Source organism: Triplophysa dalaica, chromosome 16 (assembly GCF_015846415.1).
Source record: "Triplophysa dalaica isolate WHDGS20190420 chromosome 16, ASM1584641v1, whole genome shotgun sequence".
NCBI lineage: Eukaryota > Metazoa > Chordata > Actinopteri > Cypriniformes > Nemacheilidae > Triplophysa > Triplophysa dalaica.
In genome coordinates this window covers 19,879,777-19,901,105 of record NC_079557.1, presented here as the reverse complement: position 1 = coordinate 19,901,105, position 21,329 = coordinate 19,879,777, and the positions used below count along the sequence as shown (strand labels likewise).

Below are 21,329 nucleotides of genomic sequence, written 5' to 3'. Positions count from 1 at the left end.
CTTGTGGAATGCATCCGGTAGACCAAAGAGTGCAGAGAAGCTCTCTGAGGTGTTAAAATGCAGGTTGATAACACCATGTCCAACACGATGGAACTCTCTACGACAGTCTCAACCAGCTAAACACTCAAAGAGAAAAACTTGGAGATATCATGGTGAAATTGAATCTACCTTGCTTCAGGGATGCTGAACTGGATTACCTGGAGGAGTACTCCAAAATCTTGAAGCCCATTGCAGTTGCCATTGATCGACTACAAGGCCAGTCGACCTGCTATTATGCTGAGCTGCTTCCCACCCTGTTTGCTGTTGAATCTAAACTTGAAGCTTTACATTGCTCCAATTTCAGATACTGTTCTCACCTTTTGCAAGCCATTATGGATGGTTTCAGAAGCAGATTCAGGAGCTTTCTACAACTTAAACCAGAAGTCAATGAGGCAATCCTGGCAAGTGTAACCCATCCTTACTTCAAAATGCGCTGGCTACCCCAACAATTGTCAGAAAAAAAAAAAAGAATTCATGAACTAATACTCCAGTCAGCAGCAGACCTTGGGCTTGTTACTGAAATTGAGTCCATTTCAACACCAGCTGATGACGAAGTGGAAGACTTTTTTGTCTTTACCGAAGATCTTGTGGTCTCTGGCAAGTCTACACACAGCAAAGCTGAACTGGAGACATTGCACTTCCTAGAAGATCAGAGGAAGGATATGGACATCTTGAACATGTATCCACTTATTAGACAGCTGTTTGTGAGGTTCAACACAATCCTTCCCTCTTCAGCTCCTGTTGAGCGCTTGTTTTCCTTTGCGGGTTTAATCAATAGGCCACACAGACGACGCATTAAACCCAATCTTTTTGAAAAGCTGGTGGTGCTAAAGGGTATCGAATAGATGGATGTCTAAATAGATGGATGTTAAAATATAATTGACTGTTATTGAGTTTTGTTACTGAGTTCGAAGTTATGATGATGATAAAACAGAATAAAATAAAAAAATGTATAAAGTTTCTTTTTTTGTAGTTGTAGTTTATTTCCTATCGGGCAGGGGAAGGGAAGCGGTAAATAAAATGAAAACGAAGTTTCTTAGCAGTTAAGCACATCGTGCTTATTGGCATTTAGAATAGGCCCAGATAGATTTCAGCCTAATAGGGGTACCTGTACTGAATCACCAATTTCACATGTATTTTGTGTATTTTCAAAATACAAAATACTGTATTTGTATTTAAATACATTTTTCCACACAGTATTTTGTATTTGTATTTAAATACACTTTTCCACACAGTATTTTGTATTTGTATTTTAAATACATTTACATGTATTTATGCCCATCCCTGGCGTAGGGTCCGCATTTAGTTGACACGTTGTTACATTTTTGGCGAGGTGCGATCAGGCTATGGTGTAGGGTACGCAGCTCTGAGTAGGCCACGGCGTAGGTCCTACACACGAGTATAAACTGAGCTTTAGTAACAACCAATGGACAGGCATTCAAACACTAGACATGCTAAAGAAACAGTTTCACTTTCATGAAAAACATGACAAATCACTGGGCACGCTGCATTCAGATAACTTCCTCTTGCTGTACGTTCTGTCAAGCCACTGAACTGGAAAAGCAGAGCATGAATACAGACTACAGCTCAACCCGATGGTAGGAAAAACTGAATCACTCAGCAACAAAATAAATTGTGTATTGGTTAATCTTTTATTTTTTAGATGCACTTTGAGACAAACCTGTAATAATAACTTGATTGCAGAATTTTTATTGAAGCCTTACTTTTTCATGGTTAAAACTGAGAATATACCTTGTAGTTGCGGCAACTATTTTGTGTTTCTTAAAATTTTAAACATAATGCAGGCGAGCTTTAAAAACGTTCATGTGTGTACTGTCGTTTTAGTCATGGACTTACAGGGTTTTTTGTTATTAGTAAAGTAAAATTATTTTAGTGTGTTTACAGTACAGTGGTTGCATTATAACTGTCTCCCAGCGAAAGTGGTGAGTTAATCATAAGTGTGAAACCAAAGTTTCTCAGTTTGTTTAAAATATTCTTTCTGTTTAAGGCAGTAGAGCCACATTTCAAGAGATATAATAGCTATGGTAAATGTGAATATGTAAAGAAATAACATTAATGACTTGAAGCAGTAAGAAAAACTTAAAGCCACGTGCTGGGCTGTTTGATTCATTCACAACAGACCTTTTTAAAAATGTTTTAGTTCTAAATATCCGTAAAGTAACACACTAAACTATAGTAGTCACCCCCACAAACACTTCCGTCAGGCTTGTACAGGAAGGGAGTTAACGTTTTATAAAAAACTATAGTTTGGTTGCTGAGTTTCAAGTACGTTCTTTTGGTAAATTCATTAGAGATGTATAAACTGTTAAAGCAGCAACAGCATAAACTTATATTATGTGGCCCACACTTTACTTCTGGTGGACCTCTGCAAAGAATGAATAAGTGTAGATTTAATTTGATACAATTAAAATACAATACAATAAAATAAAATATAAATTAAATAAATTTATATTTAATAAATTGTTATATTGTTGTACACTAGACCGATAACCAAACAGAGACCGGAAGTTAACTTTGGACCAGGCGTATACGTCTGATGAAACCATCTATACTGAGTCCTCAAAAAGTATTTGAAGACTTAATGCACCCTCAAATGGTCAAATTTATGAACCTTAAAATGAAAGAATAATATATACTACACACAGGAAACATTAGTAAGCACTTTATCAATAAAACGTTTTTTGTTTGTTTGTTTGTTTTACCCTACAGATGTAATTTCTCACTTTGTCAAATAAATGAGACAGCATTTATGGACAGCACTATGTCTATAAATGCATCACATCAGATCTCGAACTGCTCCTGTTCCACTAACACCGCTAAGTGGGATGATGCTATGAACCAGCTCTACACCTACTTTTACCTTATTATCTTCATCCCAGGCCTGCTGGGCAACACTTTAGCTCTTTGGGTGCTGTGCAGATTCATAAGGTCAGCCCTTTGATTATACTGAAGAATTCTTGTACATTATGCTATTGATACTGGGAACAGTACAAAATGTGTAGTAAGTTTGGCTCACACATGTCAATTGAAAGAATCTTCTGCTGTCAATGCAGGTCAACTATTGAAGATTTAATTAAATTCTAGGTCACATTTCAGTATAGGGGGCAATTCTCGATATTAACAAACCATTGACTATGACTTTTTACCCAATTAACTCTTAATTTGTGGCTTAATAATAGTTAGTAAGTTAGTTGTTAGGTTTAGGGATTGGGGAGGATCAGGGATGTAGAGTATGGTCATGCAGAATATGTGCTTTATAAGTACTAATAAACAGCCAATATGCCAATAATAGGCATGCTAATATCAAAATATTCAATAGTGAGAATTGCCCCCTATACTGAAGTGTAACCAAATTGTAAACGTTTCGTTAACTTGTGAAGATTTCACAGTTGGTCAGCTGTGTCTGCTTTTAAATCCATTACAAGAGCTAGGTTGGATCTCTTTATAGTTTTTTGTAATGGCACATATTCTCTTCTATTTGCAGCAAGAAGACAAAAGCCATTATCTTCATGATTAATCTGGCAGTGGCTGACCTGGCTCAAGTCTTATCTCTGCCTCTTCGGATTCACTACTACATCCAACAGGATTGGCCTTTTGGCAAGGAGTTATGCCTCTTATGTTTTTATCTGAAATATCTTAACATGTACGCCAGCATTTCCTTTCTGGTGTGCATCAGCATCCAGCGCTGTGCCTTTATCTTGCACCCATTCTGGACCAAGAAATGGAGGCGCCGCTATGACGTTTGCATCAGCATTGTAGTGTGGGTTATTGTGAGTATTTCCTGTTCACCTTTTATTTTAATGAGGAAGGGAAATTCAGAAAATCCCAAAAGCTGCTTCAAGGACCTGCCAATGGTCAAACTGGGTTTTTACTCTGCCATTTCTATGATGGTCGCTGGAGAACTCTTGGGATTTGTGGGCCCGTTGATTATCATTGGCTTCTGTACCTACTTCATAGTGAGCTCTTTGAAAAAGAATTACTCATGCCAGCAGTCCACATGTGACAATAAGAAGGCCTTGAACATGGTCGGTGTCTGCACAGGAGTCTTCTGTTTCTGTTTCGCCCCCTACCACATCAACTTTCTGCTCTATCTGATGGTAACCCAGTGCTTTATTACAAACTGTGAATTTACTTTGGCCGTCAAAAGGTTTCATCCCATTTCTCTTTGCATGGCGAGTCTTAACTGCTGCCTGAACCCACTCATTTATTACTTCCTGACAACTGAGTTCAGGAAGCAGATTTCCCGCCAGAACATATCTGTGCTTCGAGGCCGTCTTTTGAGCATGGAAAGAACATCTTCCTATAGGGAGTGAGAATTGACTAGCATGTATATTAACCCCACAAAACATTGACGTGGTAGTTTCAGTAGCATTTTCTGCTGGCAGCAAAACTCACTTAGTAAATGCTCCTATGGGAGTCCTTAGCATTTCAGGGAAGAGACAAACAACCTTTACAGTCGTATGGGTTGGAGAAGTTGTTCACAAACCTGGTCCTCAGGCCCCCCTCCCAGAATTTTTTAAATCTCTCCCTTTGTTCTCTACCTAATTCAAATTATCAACTGGTAGTGTGTTAATAAGGGAGATTATTCACACACTAACCAACGTTCAGAGAGGGTCTGAGGGGTAGAATCACGTGTTATATAAAGGGAGACATCTAAAGCATTCATGGGGGGGAGGCGAGGACGAGGGTTCAGAACCACTGGGTTGGAGGATAGGTTGGTTAATTTAGAAATATGCTGTTGTTTATATTATTAATTGTGGTGAGGAAGCCATGACGAGAGCCGTGACTGATATCAACGTGATTGATAGTTGGAATCAGCTGTGGGCACACTGGTCCCTCATATCTCACGGAGGAGTTCGGGAGCATAAAAGGACGAATCGTCAGGACTGCCGGGGAGAGAGGACCGAGCCCGGACATGTGTTTAGTTTGTATTTATGTTCTTGTGGGCGGCAGTCAACCGTGAGGTGGCTGCCGGCATTTTCCTTCCCTGTTTTTGTTTGTTTATTTTTAATTAAAGTGGTTTGTTTAATGTTCGCCAGTTCCCGCCTCCTTCCTTCCCTACTTTGAATAGTATTATGTTCATTGTTATTTTATTGCATTTACAATATTGAATCTTTTTGTAAAGTGTGGCCAAATGTTACGTCCAAGTGTAGAAAATTACATTATATTAGCCACGTTCACACAACACCAGATTGTATTTGAGTCTTTATTATGGTTGCGCTCATATGCAGTTTGGTTATTTGCGGGACCAACAACTGCATTCTATAAACAGATTCACAGCTGAACCGCCCTGGTGTGTGAATGGAACAGCTATTTGTACCTCATGTCACCTGTGATGCTCAGTCGCTTAGGATGCAGTGCATGAAAATGACTGCAAACCACGCTGCACAAAAGGTTATTTTCGATCATGTAGTGCTGATGACGTGCAAAATGCAGGGAGCAGGAAGAGAAAAGCAGAATGGACCAGATGGAGGAAAGTCAGCACTGTACTTGTTTGAACAATATTATTAGTGAAAGGTATAAACAGAAGATCAGAACATATGTTGTACATGATCCTTATGTTATGATGAAGAGTGATTTTTCTACTGCATTTAAATACTTGCCTGTTTGAGGCAGTAGATATGAGCACCTACTTTGCCAAGTCTACAGACTCAACACCATTAAACACAACACAGCAAAAAGTGTGTACCCTGCAAAAACTTTGTAGTTCAAAATTTTCGTTTAGTTACAGAAGTACAAACTACAACAAATAAAAAAACATAGCATATAGCATATTAGCATATGTAAGTTGTATAAGCTTGGATAAAATGGTCACTGCACACAACAGCATTATCCAATAGGCACAGGTTTACAAGTCACTTGTTCCTGCATTTTATTTGTCAATACTTGCCCTTTTGCTCTGAAATTTTGCATGACAAAAACACCTTCTGGGTTCTATGGACTTCCTGCACGACAAAAATACAGTGATGTGATGTCAAGCGCAAACAACCTGCTACTTCCTAATATTTTGCAATCATCTGACGCCAAACCCAACAAACACATTTACGGTGTGGCAACATCGCCAGAGGAAAGAAATGTGGCAGCAGCATGTGTTCCATGTTCACAATTAGTTTGTACTTTTGAGTTTCCTGTGAGCTGTCATGCACTCTAAAAAATGCAGGGTTATTTTTTTAACCCAACAGCTGGGTTGAGCCTGTTGGGTCATTTTGTTGGGTTATTTGTTCAGTGTTGGGTCGTTTTGTTGGGTTATTTTCTCAGTGTTGGGTCGTTTTGTTGGGTTATTTTCTCAGTGTTGGGTCGTTTTGTTGGGTTATTTTCTCAGTGTTGGGTCGTTTTGTTGGGTTATTTTCTCAGTGTTGGGTCGTTTTGTTGGGTTATTTTCTCAGTGTTGGGTCGTTTTGTTGGGTTATTTTCTCAGTGTTGGGTCATTTTGTTGGGTTATTTTCTCAGTGGTGGGTCGTTTTGTTGGGTTATTTTCTCAGTGTTGGGTCGTTTTTTTGGTTATTTTCTCAGTGTTGGGTCGTTTTTGAGTAACCCAAACGCTGGGTAACCAGTCGGGTCCAATTGAACGACAGTTGAGAGAATAAACCCTTCCCACTCCTCGATGCCTCAGACATACTCTTCCTTCGCGGGCATTTTGATCCAGCTCAGGGACAAGCGAGGACAGCTGTTATTCGGAGAAAAAAAGGTATGTTTGAGAGTTTTTGATCTATAAAACTATTAACGTTACTGTACATCAAAAAATGCAAAAGTATGCAAAATTCGGCTGTTCGCATTAGGTTTGAAAAGTAACGTTACAATCTAGCTTCATTAGCTTTGGATAGCTAACGATGGTCTGTAACGTTATCCGTTTCGGTCAACAATTCCGTTATGTGTTTTGGTCAACAAATACGTGATTTATATATAAACATAACGCCTCATTGAGAATTTGTTAAGACGCTGTCGGAGGTGTGAGCTTCAGGCTCCAGCGGTCGTGGCTCCGCTGAGAGCAGCTTTATCTCGGCCAGTGCTTCGAGAATAACTGCAGGCTCTTATAACGTTAGTGGTTAACCATGCGATATAATTAATTTTGGGTATATGAAACAAACAAACGTTGGTCTTTTTGTATCCACGAGTGTGTCCAATTAGTCAAGAGTTGTGTAAGTTTTAAGAGTGTATTTCACTTTCTGATCTAGAGCCCTAGTACTTAAAGCCTTTGGCACTCTTCTTTGTTCCCCCCTGACAGGGTGCAGAATAACAGGCAGCTAATGATTATGGATCATTCTATTCAGGAGAAAGAAGACTGGAACTCGGAAGTCCTGATACCAAGCTTAAAGGTAAACTTTATTTTGGTAAAATACTAATGTACTTCTTTATATATTAATTATAACCCATTGTGCTCTGGGTTTGGCCAGTTTCCTTACATTCTTCTCTTGTCTCTTTCTTGTCTCTTTTTCTCTTTATAGATGAACAAATTGATAAAGAAACCCTCCTGCTGGACATACAATTCCCAAAGTGCACATCATACTGTTGTCTACAAACTCCCAGGAAAAGAATCCTCTTCAGTAAGACTGCTCCGTGGATATGTCAGGTTAAGCAGCAGTGGAACCAAATGAAACTAATGCTTTGAACTAACAAATGTTTTGTGAGTTTATATGAAGAGAAAAGTTCTCAGACTGATACATTTCTTGCAAATGTCAACCAATTCCATGAAAAAAAATATTTTTACCAAAGGTTTACCCTTATCAACATTTGGTGATTCAAATACCCGTGTGAGGTCTTCAAGATATTATTGCTTTTGGTTTCCACATTTTAGTTCACAGAAATCCTACAAAGTTTGTTGCCTCCCAAATATGATATTAATTTTTCACATCCATAACACTTGTTTATTTCCTTTTTTAAAATAGAAAACTTCTGCATAGACTGATATTTTATAATATAAGTTCAGTTTTATCAACAAGGCTTTAGTAAAATATAAATAAATGGTTCAGTATATTGGTAACAAATACATTCTCTCAATGTTTTTATGTCACATCCATAACGTTGGAATTGCCCTAAAACATTTTACTCGTGACACTTTGTTTACTGTATTTTGTAAAAAGTTTTTGAAGTGGAACGTTGTGGAACAATTTATGTATTTACTTGTGCCACTTTATTCAATACTTGATTTAAATAAAACAACCCTGCATGTTGGGTCAAAGATTTAACCCAACTGGTTGAAATGGTTAAAACAACCCAATTTGGGTTATTTTGGTAACCCAACGCTGGGTCAAATATGGATATGTTACCAAACTAACCCAAATTGGGTTGTTTAACCCAGACTTTTTTTTAAGAGTCTGTTTTGTAGTCTCTTTTAGTTGTTTTGTTCATTGGTCTCCTGTTGATTGTCTCCAAGTTGTGTCTTGTAGTGTTAAAAGAAAATAAATATTCTCAAGAGTGGATCAGTACCAGATGTTCGGGATCAAGCTTCAACTCCGGAAGAAGTAAGGATTACAAATTGCCTTTCTTTAATAATGTGTTTACCATGTTAGCGGCTGTTGTTTACATATTCGCGGCTAAACCTGAAACATAGTCAAAAGACAGGTGTTATTTCGTAATGTTAGTGGTAAAACGCATCGCGCCCACCGGTTCAGAAGACTTGTGATCAACATAATTTCTGTAAAGATTAGTCATTCCACGAAAGAAAGTTATAGCAGTGTCTGTCTCGGTCAGTTCAGTTCGCATTTGTAAGACAATGAGGTTACTCACAACGTAATAACACCTGGTTGCTGATCTTAATATACCTGTATGTCATATACAAGTACTCTGAATGCAAGTTTTTTCCTATATCTGTGTTTAAGGTCTGTTAGTAATATGCATGCACATGATTAATCATCAATGGCCAACATTTCATACCCCAAATGGTCAGCATATATTGTTCCATCTATGTTTTTTGTCTTTTCCATTTAATTAGTATTTATGAACAAGGCATTAAGGTGATATTTATTTCAATTAGTGTATGGATTTGGTTGCGCAAAGCTTAACAAACATAATTGCGCTTTTCGCCATATTGCTTGCCTTGATGTCATCCAAAGCACGTGTGTAAGCGATCTACCTCATATTTTGCATATGGGGAGGGGAGCAGAAGCTCATTTGTTTTCTCTTCGTAAGACATGCAGAATGTAGGAAATCAGGATGGTTAAATTTATTGCATGAGTATAAGCACGTCAATGTTTTAGTTGTTCTAGCCTGCATATAGTCCTGCTCAAACATGATATTTGGCAGCCGGAAGAATCATCTGTTGTAAACTCACAAGTGGTTTCTTTCCTTGTGCAACATGACATGCGCCTAAGTAGGAAACATGTTCGACGTAATCCCATTTTTAAACCTTCAGTGAGTGTGGAGTGTTGCTGTTGGAATATAGACAATACCTGCGACATGATAAAGCTCAAAGTTCAGTGCCAAGTGAGATTATGTCTTTAACAGAATTCGCTTTTCAAGGACTACAGAGAATGGATGGATCGGACTTCAGCCCTCTACTTCCCGGGTACATGATGTCACCATTCCGAGTGCTTTTAATAACCTCAGCCCACAGAAATACGCCACAAAATGGGCGAAGTCTTCCTTAGAGAAGAGTAAGAGCCGCTGGAGTAGTGTTCGGTAATCAGAGGTTGTATATATTTGACTGAGTTACGCGCTAATGGGTTACACTTTGATCGATCCGCATGTTTTTAACTTATGAAGTAAAGTTTATGCCATTGGTACTGTTTATTGCTAAAAGCTAAAGCTTATGAATTCACATGCACTGAGAAGGGGACCGACTAATCACAACAGTTTAAGGAGCGGAACTCGCGATTATGGTATTGGTGGGACATCTTTACAGACACACTCTAAGCGGGGAACCAATAACAGCAGACCTGGTCAGCTTCACCAATCAGAGCGTTTCTGAAGGCAGGACTTTGTGAGAAGAGAGACAGCGGTGGACGATAGATTTGAAATATGTGAAATATAACTGTAATACAATTCAAGATAGGGAAGAAAGGAGTCGGGAACCGGAAGACATTCAAAACATTTAATAAAGTAATATAACAGCCGGCGGCCCCTCACGGACGACCACTGGCGAACAAAACATAAATATAAATACAAATACAAACATAACACAAGTTCGGGCCCGGTCCTCTCTCTTCGACGGTCCGGTCGCTCGTTCCTTTTATATATTCCCTATCTCCTATGTGATTCGAGCCCGGTGTGCGCACAGCTGGCGCTAATTCACAATTACTCACCGGACTCGAACCACGGTCTCGCCCTGCCTACTCTACTACAATAACGTTTTATTTTAACTAGAAACATGAACATCCATTGTTCAACACCCCAAAACACAATCAAAGCTTTGAAAACAGGGACCAAACGGGGCATTTAAGCTGAGCTCATCCCTCCCTATACTGTAGCCTGCCTGTCAGACGCTCGTTCTTCACACCTTCGAGAACAGGCCAGTCCTGGAGTTGCCAGGTATGAATACACCTACGAATCTCAACAAATAAACATTTAGACCTCTTCATTCACGGAACAAGCTACAAGGGACAACCGAAGACGTCATGTGGTGTTTTTAGTTGGGCGATCAGTGTTCTTGCGTTAAGTTAAAAAAGAAAATTCAAGCTGAATTCTCAATTATAATTTTTTTTACCAGAAGATAAACGGACCGTAATTCACAAAGAATTTTCATATTTGGGTTTTATATTACCCCTTTAATATAATTATGTTTTCAGAAATGGGTGTCTGCACTTTAATTGTTAACTAGCAGATGGAAGCAGCACCGCTGTAACAAGCTCTCCTCAGTTGTCAGCCATACCCTCAACATCGTCTCCCCCCCCCCCCCGGTTCACTCGTTGCCTTTCACCAGACTTTTGACAATCACAGGCACTAGCTTGTCATCATGATTTTACCCGCACCTGATCATCATTCCCTGGACTCTTTATAACCTTTGTGTTTTGTTCTGTTTAATATAAGATCTAGTTGTACTATGTTTGTTCTAGCGCAGCCATGTTGGTCATGAACCATTATCTTGCAGGATCTATGTAATGAGTGAGACTTACTGCAAGTTGCCATCAAAAAACATGAATACCGTCCTTTATGCTATATTATAACCCTGTTGTAAATTCTTCTCTGAAAACTTCTACTGCTTTTGTACAATGTGAAGTCTTTTTTTGACAAACGCATTTTATATTTACGCTTATCACTGTGGTTAAAGGCATTACATGCAGCTAGAGTACAGGCTTGAGTGTGGCTGCTCATAATGTAAGCTGATGTCTGAATACCACATTTAGAGATTTGCACCTGTAAGTAAATACGGTTGTCAAACCTAAACATTGATAGTGTGAATGCTGCAATTGCAATTCCTAAATACAGTGACTAGTTACCAAACTACATTATTATTCATAACATCAATGAGAGGAACTGTACACTGGAAGTCATGCCACATTTACTGCATTAACTGTACTGGCAGATGCAACAAGAGTAAATTCAGGCTATAATTTTTGGATTAGACCAGTTACTCAGCCTTCAAATCATGAAGTTGCCATGTTAATTCCATGTACACACCAGTGTTCGTTGTCAAACACCTGTACATTTAATTTCTTTCCGCTTAAAAATACTGCAGTGTTATAACTTATGGGAGCTCAATCACTAGTACACTTCATGTGAAAAAACTGCATTGGAAAATACACATGATGGTGATTTACAAACAATCTTGCACTGATAATTATGCAGAAATCAGACTTAAAAAAATATCTAACCTGTATTATTTTATACAGATGAGTATCTTTCTTTTTATAATGAAACATTTAATGTGTATTGCTTTTCAAGAAAGTTTCTTGTTAAAATGTGTTCATAGATCCTTTGAAAGCTCGCCAAAGTACAAGCAACCTTTCTATGGAATACATGAGTAGCACTGTGTGAAATAGCAGAAGTAGGAATAAAAAAAACTGTGAAATGTTGTTCACTCCCCCACAGGAAACTACAGTCATGATAAACCAGCGTGTGTGAGCATACACGGAAACAATATGTTTGATAAAACAGCTTGAAATTAACAGAAAAAAACTATTTGCAGGCAATGTGTTGAATAAGGGAGCGGTTTTCCACATGGAGAGAAATGGGAAGTCTGTTTGCCAAAATAATTTAGCACATGACTTAAGATCATGTCTGTGGGTTTGTGTGTTCCTGCCAACCATTTACATAGAAATACAAGGTAAGAGACTCTTGTTATTGAATGTGGTTTAGACCATTTGGACCATATGATTATAACCGCTTGTACTGTTTTTTTCTAACCTATTGTAAACGTGATTAAATGTTGAGCAGTGTGATAAATGTGAAGATAAAGTGCTGACTGACGGGGCTGCACCCATTTGGATCTGCAGGCAGCAGTAAACTAATTTAGTTGTCTTATTCCCCACTATAGTATATAAGCATACATCACATGAATTTTCTTTTCTGTTTCTTATCACAATCTAAACATCATTGTCAGAAGGGTTAATAATAATGGGTGAATGAATAATAACATGTCTAATTCTTTAAGCAAAAAAGTTCAACAACAATTGATTATCAAGTATTTAAGGGGTCATCTGGCGCGAACACGTGTTTTTCTGTGTCTTTGTTGTGTTATAATGTGCCCATACATGTATAAGACACTTAAAATTGCAAAAATTGCTGTTTATTTACTCACCCTCAGGCCATCTGAGATGTAGGTGACATTTTACCATAAAGAAGATTGTTTGATAAATCCGCAGCCCTCTCTGCTTAATATAATGGGAGTATATGGGGTCAGCCATTCTAAGATTTCCTAAAGCACCTAATTCGAAAAAGCGGCTCCTGGCAACATGTTGACATTTCGTGAAGTGACTCGATATTTTGATAAATTTGAACGTCATTTTTAATAATATTAAAAATGGGAAGCCCAGTGAAGAAATCAAGGGCTATATGTGACCGAGGGTGGGATGGGATGGGAAGAGGAAGAAGGATACCAGCAGTGGGATAATTACTGGGCTTGGTTTGAGCGCTGGTGGGGCAGGCCAACACAAAATTTTCTGACAAGTGCCCACACACAGGCCTTTAATCTGCCCGGCACAATCAATCTATCCGCCGAAACCTCTGTTGGCACTTGCACCCCGTGGCCAACCTTCTCTACCAGTCGTCTGATGCCCCAGGAGATCGCCCTGACCACCATCCCCTCCTCTGGCGCCTTGAACACATGGGGGAGAGCATCACGCTTGGTGTTACTCGATCAATGCCGGAACGGACGATAAAGAGTGCCCAGCTTGGATGACGGAAGCTCAACCTCTTGGCCGAATGTACATACTCAAGGTTCTTATGGTTAGTGAAGACCAAGAAGGGCCGCGCTGATCCCTCAAACCAGTGTTGCCATTACCCAAAGCCAACTTCACAACCAACAGCTCCCTGTTGCCGTGGTTGTAGTTATGCTCAGCAGGGCTGAGTCAATGGGAGAAGAAAGTGCAGGGGTTGAGCAGATTGCACCAACTCTGACATCCAATGCGTCAACCTCAACATTGCACTGAAGATCAGGATCCGGAACAGACAAAACAGGAGCAGAGCTAAATGTCACTTTAACAATGGAAATTATTGTCGTTGAAATTAATTAAGAACAGTAAAGTGAAGTGCACAACATTTAAAAAAGTTAAAAGTAGAAAAAGACACATTGTAGGGACAGACTGTATGTTTGTTTAAAGCATGAATTACAGACAGTATGGTTGGGTACCGTTAATTCTGTGTCGGTGTTCTGATAATCTGTGCTACCTGCTCAATTTGAGCTACCTCCCATTCAAAACATACAAGACTAACCTCTCTCCCAATCTAAAAGTCAGTGGGAGGGTAGCACATTCTAATTGTAGCACAAGATGTCAGAACACTGGTACCTTTTTCTGTACTCTACTCTCTGTGTAATAACAAAAAAAATCAGAAAAAAATGGAGTGTTTATTTACATATTTTACATTCATCAGGACAGTCTGCTTCATTAGGAGTTTTTACTTTCGCTTTGCATAAGGTAAAATGTTCTCTCTCTCTTCCTCATCCCTTACTCTCTTTCAACATCCCGTACTCTAATTTTGTGCAACTCCCAGATGCGTTTTTAGGGACCCAAATTTGGCACCCATTAATTTAATGTGATTCAGTACTCAGTAGAACCATAGTAATTTGGTCGCACAGAGTTCAGTACCCAACCCTATACATATTGAGTCTATTTAGTGGTGTGAAAAAGTGTTGGCCCCCTTCCTGATTTCATATTTTGTTTCATGTTTGTCACACTTTAATGTTTCAGACAAGCAAACAAATGAAAACGCAAGTAAACACAACATGCAGTTTTTTAATGAAGGTTTTTATTATAAAGGGAAAACAAAATCCCAAACTACATGCCCCTGTGTGAAAAAGTGTTCTCCCCCTTTTAAAACCTAACTTAACTGTGGTTTGCCACAACTGAGTTCAATTTCTCTAGCCACACTCAGATCGGATTACTGCCACACCTGTTCACAATCATGAAATCACTTAAATTGGACCTGCCTGACAAATTGAAGTAGACCAAAAGATCCTCAAAAGCTAGACATCATGCCGAGATCCAAAGAAATTCAGAAACAAATAAGAAAGAAAGTAATTGAGATCTATCAATTCAATTCAAGTTTATTTATAAAGCACTTTTCAGAATGTGCATTGTTCCAAAGCAGCTTTGCAGGAGAAAAAAAGAAAGAAAGACAGAAAGGTAAAACACAGCACAGTGCATTCTGTTTATAGAACAAGCAAGATCATTCTATTAAATAATATCTAATACATAAATAATTATATAAATAAATGCAGTCTCCTGGTGAGCATGCCAACACTGCCCTGCTGTGGCAAGGAACCCAAACTCCAATGATTGATTAATGGTGAAAAAAATCTAGAGGTCTAGAGAGAAACCAGGCTCAGCTGGGAGCACCAGATCCCCTCTGACGTGTCTTAGCTGCACTCAGTGACCCTACCAAAAGACACTGAGCAAACATCCACGAAGAAGAGGGAGCCAGCATCCCAGGAAGTCCCACTCGCCGAAACCATGCGGGTCCAACCCGGTCCAACTTTGCGATCGTCACCAGAAAACAGAGGAACAACCAGGGAAAAATAGTAATGGCATAATGTAGCTTTATTCCTCTGTTGTTCGACATTGACCACAAAACAAGCCCAAACAGTATAATGTTCATTAACAATTCATTATCGAAAGCTTGGCAGAAAAGATGTCTCTTTAAACTAGATTTAAATTGGAAGAGTGTGTCTGACCCTCGCATAGTACCATGCAGGCTATTCCAGTGTTTAGGTGCTACGTATGAGAAAGCTTGACCCCCTTTGGCGGATTTAGTTATTCTAGGTGTTATCAAAAGTCCTGAGTTTTGAGATCTTAGAGAGCATGATGGGTTGTCATGTGATAGAAGCTCTGTTAAGTAGGTAGGGGCTAAACCGTTTAAGGCTTTGTAAGTCATTAAAAGAACTTTAAAATCAATACAATATCTAATGGGTACCCAGTGAAGCGACGATAAAACTGGGGTTAGGTGATTTGTATTTTTTGATAGTTTTGCCAAAAAACATCTTGATGATCACCAAGAATTTTGGAAAAATACTCTATGGACTGACGAGACAAAAGTTGAACTTTTTTGTTTTGCTGCTTCAGGACCTGGAAGACTTGCTGTAATAAATGGTACCATGAATTCTAATGTTTACCAAAAAATCCAGAAGGAGAATCCGGCCATCTGTTCGTGACCTCAAGCTATAGTGAACTCTGCATCAAGACAATGATCCAAAACACACCAGCAAAACCACCTCTGAATGGCTGAAGAAAAACAAAATGAAGACTTTGGAGTTGCCTAGTCAAAGTCCTGACCTGAATCCTATGGAGATGCTGTGGCATGACATTAAAAAGGCGGATCATGCTCGAAAATCCTCCAATGTGTCTGAATTCTAAAAATCTGAAAAGATGAGTGGACGAAAAATTCCTCCACAGCAATGAGAAAGACTCATTACAAGTTACAGCAAACGCTTGATTGCAGTTGTTGCTGCTAAAGGTGGCCCAACCAGTTATTAGGTTTAGGGGGCAAAAAAAATTCACCCAGGTCCATGTTGTTTTGGGTTTTGTTTTCCCTTAATAATAAAAACCTTCATTTAAAAACTTCATGTTGTGTTTACTTGTGTTATCTTTGATTAATATTAAAACTAGTTTGATGATCTTAAACATTAATGTTTGACAAACATGCAAAAATATACGACACCAGGAAGGGGGCCAACCCTTTTTCACACCACTGTAACTATATTAATCATTTTATTTCAGTGGTTAGTTATTATTATAAATAATCCAATTCAAGCTGAATCTTTAATTTTTAAATCTCTATCGTTATCCCCTTAATAATGAAGCAAAATAAAATAGAAAGAATATATCTTAAATTTTCAAAGAGCTTTAATATCTAAAAGATTGCAAAGAATTTAATATAACACTTATAATTCATTCTTGTTCCCTTAGACCTACAGTGAGGAAAATAATTATATGATCCCCTTCTGATTTTGTAACTTTGCCTGCTTATAAAGTAATGAAGGGTCTATATTTTTTATGGTGGGTTTATTTTAGCTGATAGAGACAGAATATAAAAAATTGGTAAAAAAAAGTTTATATAAGGTTTATAAATAGATTTGCATTTCCGTCAGTCAAATAAGTATTTGATCCCCGAGCAAAACATAACTTTGAAACCCTTGTTGGCAAACACAGAGGTCAGTTATTTCTGGCAGTTGGTCACCGGGTTTGGACATGTATCAGGCAGACGCGATTTCTTTAAGACTGCAAGGGAAGCTCAGCCTCCCCTATAATTGTAAAAAAATGAATGGTCAAATATATGTACTATTATGTTAACATTTTATTGACTAAAAATGCGTTAAAAACGTTCATCTCGAACGAAAACAATTCTCATTCATTCCCGTAGCGTACAGTGCACTGCTTTAAACAGTTTTTTTCAGTACTTAGAAACAAGACGGTCATTGGATAATGCTGCGATTATGTCCCGCCCACGGATGCTCAGCGTCTCTGGGATGAATGGAGGAGTGGGCTGGCCCGGACTCCGAGCATCTGCGTGATGATTGGAGGGTCTGTCATCTCTTTTAAATCCACTTTTATTAAAAGTGGATTTAAAACGCTCTTTTTTTGGGGTCGACAGCTTATAAAAACGTATTTCTTGGGTTTTTTTTAGCTTGTTTGCTATACGCCTAGTTGGTACGACAGGGTTACAGAGCATTTTCTTGAAAAGGAACGCAGGGCAGAATTTACATATAAATAAATGGAAATTTTTTATGATTTAGGCCGAAAATGAGCTTCCACTCTTTAAAAGATCAGCAGCCGCCACTGGTGTCAGGATACATTTTTGTTCACTCCTCTGTCAATCTTTAAGGTTTCTTGGCTGTCAGTTTTATCCTCCTTAACAGATTTTCTATAGGACTAGGGTCTAGAGACTGGCTAGGACTTTTAATGTGCTTCTCCTTAAGCCACTCTTTGGTTGTCTTGGCAATATGTTTTTGGTTTTTGTCATTTTATAGGCACATCCACGAACCATCTTCAGTGATCTAGTTAAGGGGAGGAGGTCCTCGACCAAAATTTATGGTACACTGGCCCGTCCCTCAGCCCCTCAATGCGGTGAAGTCAACCTGTGACCGTAGCAGTATTAAAAAGCCCTAAAGCAGAATGTTTCCAACACTGTTCTTCTCTGTAGTGATGGTGTTCTCGGGGTCAGAGTCAGCATTTCTCTCCCTCCAAAAACATGAGTCAATTTTGGTCTCAATGCTGTGCCACTACTTTTGCAAAAGCCTTTTCTGAATCAGACGAGCCACACGGGTCTTCTTGGGTAGGAGGACCTTGCGGGTGTGTCAGGATTTCAATATTTTGTGGCATAGCGTGTTACCAATGGTTTGCTTGCTAACTGTGGTCCCAACTGTCTTGAAATTATTAACAGGATTCTTCCATGTAGTTCTGGGCTGATTTGGCTTTAACCTTTCTCATGATCATCTTTACTCCATTCGGGAAATCTTGCAGGGAGCTCCAGACCAAGGGCATTTGATAGTTATTTTGTATTTCTTCTATTTCCAAATAATCGCACCCACAGTTGTCTCCTTCTCACCAAGCTTCTGTCTGCAGCCTATTCAAGTTTTGTACAGGTCTACAATTTTGTCCATGACATCCTTTGAAACCTACTTGGTCTTGACCATGGTGGTGGAGAGGTTGAATGCAAGAAACAGATTCTGTTGGCAGGCATCTTTTATATACATAACAAGCTGATTTAGGAGTACTTTCTTAAAGTGACAGGACTAATCTGTGGTCCATATAGGCACATAACCATTCTGTGGAGCCAGAATTCTTGCAAGTTGGTAGGGGATCAAATACTTAATTCACTAACTGAAATCCATATCAAATTATAACCTTTATAGAGCAGTTTTTTAATAAACCCACCATAAAAATGATAGACCCTTTATTTCGTTGTAAGCAGGCAAACTTACAAAATCAGCAGTGGATCAATTACTTATTTCTCTAACTGTATACAGGAGTAGTCAAATTATGCAAAAATGTAAGTGACAGTTTGTAGAAAGGGAAAAAAGCTTTTAATTGACTGTGTCTAACCAGAAACTTTATATTCTATCTTTCAGAGCTGGACACGCTAGATCTACAACCCTCTTGCTAACAGAGAACTTAAACACATGTACGTTACTGCCATAACAGGGGAACGCAAATGCTGGTTTTGATTCTTGGATTCCGAGGAGTTTCCAAGCAAACTATAGCACTATGCCAAGGTAAAATTAGGTAGATCAACTGAAAAAAGTTTGTTAATTTAAGGAAGTTATAGGATTTTAAAATATAGACACAATGAATGCCAGCCACATCTGCAACAAGACTGTCGAAGACAACAATACATCAATTCAACAATATCAGCATCAAATCTATGCAATCTTCTACACAGTGATTCTTGTTCCTGGGCTGATAGGTAATGTTCTAGCGCTCTGGATTTTTTATGCATATGTAAAGGACACAAAGAAGGCTGTAATATTCATGATCAACCTGGCCATTGCTGATTTGCTTCAGGTTTTGTCACTTCCTCTGCGCATTTACTACTATCTAAACAAATCATGGCCCTTTGGTCAGATTGCTTGCATGATCTGCTTCTATTTGAAATATGTCAACATGTATGCCAGCATCTACTTCCTGGCCTGTATCAGTATGAGACGTTGTCGACTTATTATCCAGCCACTACGCTGTGACGTCACGAAGAGATTCCAGGACCGCAGCTGGTGTGTCGCCGGCTGGTTCGTAGTGTGTGTAGGATGCTTGCCCTTTCCTCTGCTAAGAAAAAACCCTTCCACTCCACAACACTGTTTCTCCGAGCTTCCCATGATGCAACTAAGCAAGTTGGTAGGAGTGACCCTTGTTACAGTTGCAGAAATCACTGGTTTTCTGTTCCCACTAGCTGTCGTGGTCACATGCACATGGCTAACTGCAATGAGTTTACGTGAGAAAATCTGCATACCTTACGATGCCGGGGAGAAGCGCAAGGCTCTCAAGATGGTGCTGAGCTGTGCCAGTGTATTTCTGATCTGTTTTGTGCCATATCACATAACTTTCCCTTTGGACTTCTTGGCCAAATCAAATTTGAACGTTACTTGTGCATTCAGGAGTGCAGTTCTCCATGCTCATCCTATCACATTGTGTCTGGCCAGCTTGAACTGTTGCCTGGACCCAGTGATGTACTATTTCACCACCGACGAGTTCAAGCGTCGTCTGTCACGGTCAGAACTGCAAGACAATATTCTTCTCAATCGCAGGCTATCTTGCACAACAAGTAAGGCATTAGAGTCCAATCCAGAAAAGTAAAAAGAAAATGGGGATGGCAGGAAAAAGCATTGGGATATTGTTTTTGGATCATGGACAATAAACCTTATCATTTATAACAGCACTGAACTCATGTAGAGTGGTATGAACATGAAATAATCTGAGAATGTGAATTTAGTGCTGTCACGATTGTAATATTTTGCCCACGATTAATTGTCTAATAAATAATTGTAATTATGACGATTCATTGTCTGTTTTAGGGCTTTGACATGTAATCCTCACACATTTTTGGTATGGCTTTGAAATGACCATGTTGTTCTGAATATAAAACCATGTTTTATTTTCTCTTAAAAAATGGGGTCATAGTATATTTAAGGTCTAGACTTTGACATGACAATAATACAGCTGCCAAATATGCGTAAAATGAGTTTGATCAGGAGTGAATCGAAGCCACCAATAAAATACTATCAGTCATAGAAAAGCTTCTGGTCGGTTTTTTTTTTCTCACTTGCGAGACTACAATAAAATGTTACTTTTATGTTAATGTAATTTTGGTAGGCTGGCTTTCACATTGGGATTATCTTAAATAATGAGTGCAACTGGGCAATTCCAAGTTGCTAAGGCCCTGTGTACACTTCACATTGTGATGCTCTATTACTTTTTGTGACTATATAAGAATTTTTTGAAGACCCGTTTACACCCTATTTTTAAAGTGACCTGTATCACTGTATCCGAAACAACCCAAGTTAGAAGTACTGACCAGAAAAATAAGAAATGTCATTTACCACCGTCACTTATTTTTTAAATATTGTTTTTTTTTCTAAATGCTTTGTGTCTCCTGCAGAACTATGCAATAACTAACACCATGTCAAGCGTAAGCGACAGGCGCAACGGTAGCAGCAGCGGGTTCAGATTGAAAGCTGTTAAAATGACCACATCTATCAATTTAGTTTATTGATATATTCATCATGATATCGCTGCTGTCATTATAGTATGAATTATTTATACAGACAGATAAAAACTACAAAAAAGAGAACCGCTTCTTTAAGGCGGTTCATTTTGTTCCCTTACCCAAGCTTCAATCCGCCCGGGAGATGTCTCAGCTGATGGTGGACCACGTCTTCCGTCTCCACGGTCTTCCGGTTGACGTCGTGTCCGATAGGGGTCCTCAGTTCACCTCCCGGTTCTGGAAAGAGTTCTGTAGACAGATCGGGGCCTCTGTGAGTCTGTCTTCAGGATTTCACCCCCAGACCAATGGACAATGCGAGCGAGCCAACCAGGATCTCGAACGGAGACTCCGCTGTCTGACGTTTCAGAATCCCAGCTCCTGGAGCTAGCATCTCTTATGGGTCGAGTACGCCCACAATTCCCTCCCTGTTTCCGCCTCAGGTATGTCCCCATTTCAATGTTTGATGGGTTATCAACCTCCCC

General features: G+C 39.1%; 2 protein-coding genes across 2 annotated transcripts; both read left to right on the top strand.

The window, feature by feature from the left end:
• Positions 1–1,502: 1,502 nt before the first annotated feature.
• p2ry10 (P2Y receptor family member 10) lies at positions 1,503–5,093 on the top strand. The gene is made up of 3 exons (XM_056768928.1): positions 1,503–1,637; positions 2,770–2,988; positions 3,545–5,093. The coding sequence occupies exons 2-3, from the start codon at positions 2,810–2,812 to the stop codon at positions 4,371–4,373; spliced, it is 1,008 nt and encodes a 335-aa protein (XP_056624906.1). The 5' UTR covers positions 1,503–1,637; positions 2,770–2,809; the 3' UTR covers positions 4,374–5,093.
• Positions 5,094–12,047: 6,954 nt separating this feature from the next.
• On the top strand, positions 12,048–20,342 carry gpr174 (G protein-coupled receptor 174). The gene is made up of 2 exons (XM_056768927.1): positions 12,048–12,262; positions 18,722–20,342. The coding sequence occupies exon 2, from the start codon at positions 18,939–18,941 to the stop codon at positions 19,938–19,940; it is 1,002 nt and encodes a 333-aa protein (XP_056624905.1). The 5' UTR covers positions 12,048–12,262; positions 18,722–18,938; the 3' UTR covers positions 19,941–20,342.
• Positions 20,343–21,329: the final 987 nt, after the last annotated feature.

Bases quoted from the DNA above. Each gene is read 5' to 3' on its own strand.
- p2ry10 (XM_056768928.1), top strand. From the start codon at position 2,810: ATGGACAGCACTATGTCTATAAATGCATCACATCAGATCTCGAACTGC. The intron at 2,989-3,544 runs GTCAGCCCTTTG...TTCTATTTGCAG, and splicing joins GTGCTGTGCAGATTCATAAG to CAAGAAGACAAAAGCCATTA.
- gpr174 (XM_056768927.1), top strand. From the start codon at position 18,939: ATGAATGCCAGCCACATCTGCAACAAGACTGTCGAAGACAACAATACA.